The sequence below is a fragment of the Cibotium barometz genome, chromosome 38, assembly GCF_041138505.1.
Source record: "Cibotium barometz isolate CiBa-2024 chromosome 38, ASM4113850v1, whole genome shotgun sequence".
Taxonomy (NCBI): Eukaryota; Viridiplantae; Streptophyta; class Polypodiopsida; order Cyatheales; family Cibotiaceae; genus Cibotium; species Cibotium barometz.
Window position 1 is genome coordinate 21,262,513 of NC_141083.1, and position 1,559 is coordinate 21,264,071.

Consider the following 1,559-nt stretch of genomic DNA (forward strand, 5'->3'; position numbering starts at 1 on the left):
GGCCTGCCTCCATGGTATGCAATCCTCCTTGTCGGGAGGACAGGTTGGCGGACTAGGTTGTCTAGTATAAGGCGAGTCTCAATGTATGTTGACTAATCTAAGCATGTGGGAATTATTAATGGGTCGGTGTAGAAGGGACATTTATTAACATAAAGTATTTTCAACGCCATATCGGTGTTGAATTGGTGGAGAAGATTTTCGGCCTATCTTGCCACACCATTTTTGCATAGTCAATGTATGTGGCTGTACAAGAGTGGCAGTTTCTTGACGCACCGACTCCCCGCTCCTTTTCACCGAGTCTTACATACACACTACAGAAAAAAGCAGCCCGGACCTTCCCCATTCTCACCATATGTTAAATACACGTGAGTGTATCTGTTTCTCTAGTCCTCTAATCAAGCTCTTCAGCAGCTCTGAGGCTCTAGTTGAGAGTGATTTGTGAGTCCTGGCCATGCCTTCCCATAACAGATTGGCAGGTGCCGTTGAGCTGATGGCTTGCTTCATCCTGCTGATGAGCAGTGGCGGCGAGGCCGGGCGTAAGCACTATGGTGGTGGCGGCCGCAAGATTATTGTCGGCGGCGAGGAGCATTGGCACTTTGGGTACAACTACAGCGCCTGGGCACAGAAGGCAGGGCCTTTCCATGTGGGCGATACGCTGGGTAAGGGCTTGGGCACTGTGTGTGTGTGTGTGTCTATTTGTGCATAAATCAAATGGATGTTTTTTTCATGTCATGGAGCAAGGAATTGGGCACTCATACTTGTCTGTATACTTGGTGTGTGTGTGTGTGTGTGGCCTTGTATACAGTATTCAAGTACAAGCCCTCTGTGTACAACGGCATGCCAGAGAATCACGACGTGCACCGCCTCCATAGCTTGAAAGCTTATGAGGCGTGTTCATTTGACAGAGCAGTGTTGCTGGCCAACACGACTCAAGGTGACCCAGGCTATGCGTTCACACTCAAAGACACGAAGCCGGTCTACTTCGCGTGCAGCATCGGCGATGGCATACATTGCCGCGTTGGCCTCATGAAGTTTTGTGTCAAACCTCGCTAGACGCGGGGGAAGAGGCAGTGCAAGAGCGCTAGTATGTGTGTAATGTAACTGTATGGTGTTTTAAGGACCTTTGGCTATATCTTCTTTGTTAATCCATGGTTTAACTATTAACCCTGGTTGTGTTTTCGGACATCGGTTGTCTCATTGAGTTGTCCGTCTTTCTCTGCCCCTTCGGTATATGCTTTTGAAGGATTAACCTCCTTTTTAGTGCAGATGTCCCTGTATACTTGGTATATTTGTATGGTAGAAGATTTCATTAGAATTGTGTCATCTCACGGAATTGCATCTCCATGCCTGGTACAAGGGAAGAAGTGTTTGCACCATAGTCACAAGGCCATTTCATTAGTTTCCCCCATGCTCCTCTGATAGCTGGACGACTCCAGAAAGCATGCTTACCATCCTCTAAAGCAGATCTGCACTTGGGGCAACAGCCCACTAGATAAGTTCTTCTGTATTAGCTTTACTCCAATAGGTAGAGCCCACATGCAAACTCTCCACAAGAACAC

General features: G+C 47.7%; 1 protein-coding gene across 1 annotated transcript; it reads left to right on the forward strand.

The window, feature by feature from the left end:
- The first annotated feature begins 273 nt into the window (after positions 1–273).
- LOC147616466 (uncharacterized) lies at positions 274–1,183 on the forward strand. The gene is made up of 2 exons (XM_086777537.1): positions 274–659; positions 806–1,183. Exons 1-2 carry the CDS (start codon positions 452–454, stop codon positions 1,051–1,053), a joined length of 456 nt encoding a protein of 151 aa, XP_086633663.1. The 5' UTR covers positions 274–451; the 3' UTR covers positions 1,054–1,183.
- Positions 1,184–1,559: the final 376 nt, after the last annotated feature.

Coding starts and splice junctions, on each gene's coding strand:
- LOC147616466 (XM_086777537.1), top strand. CDS start 452: ATGCCTTCCCATAACAGATTGGCAGGTGCCGTTGAGCTGATGGCTTGC. Junction 660..805: donor CCATGTGGGCGATACGCTGG/GTAAGGGCTTGG, acceptor CCTTGTATACAG/TATTCAAGTACAAGCCCTCT.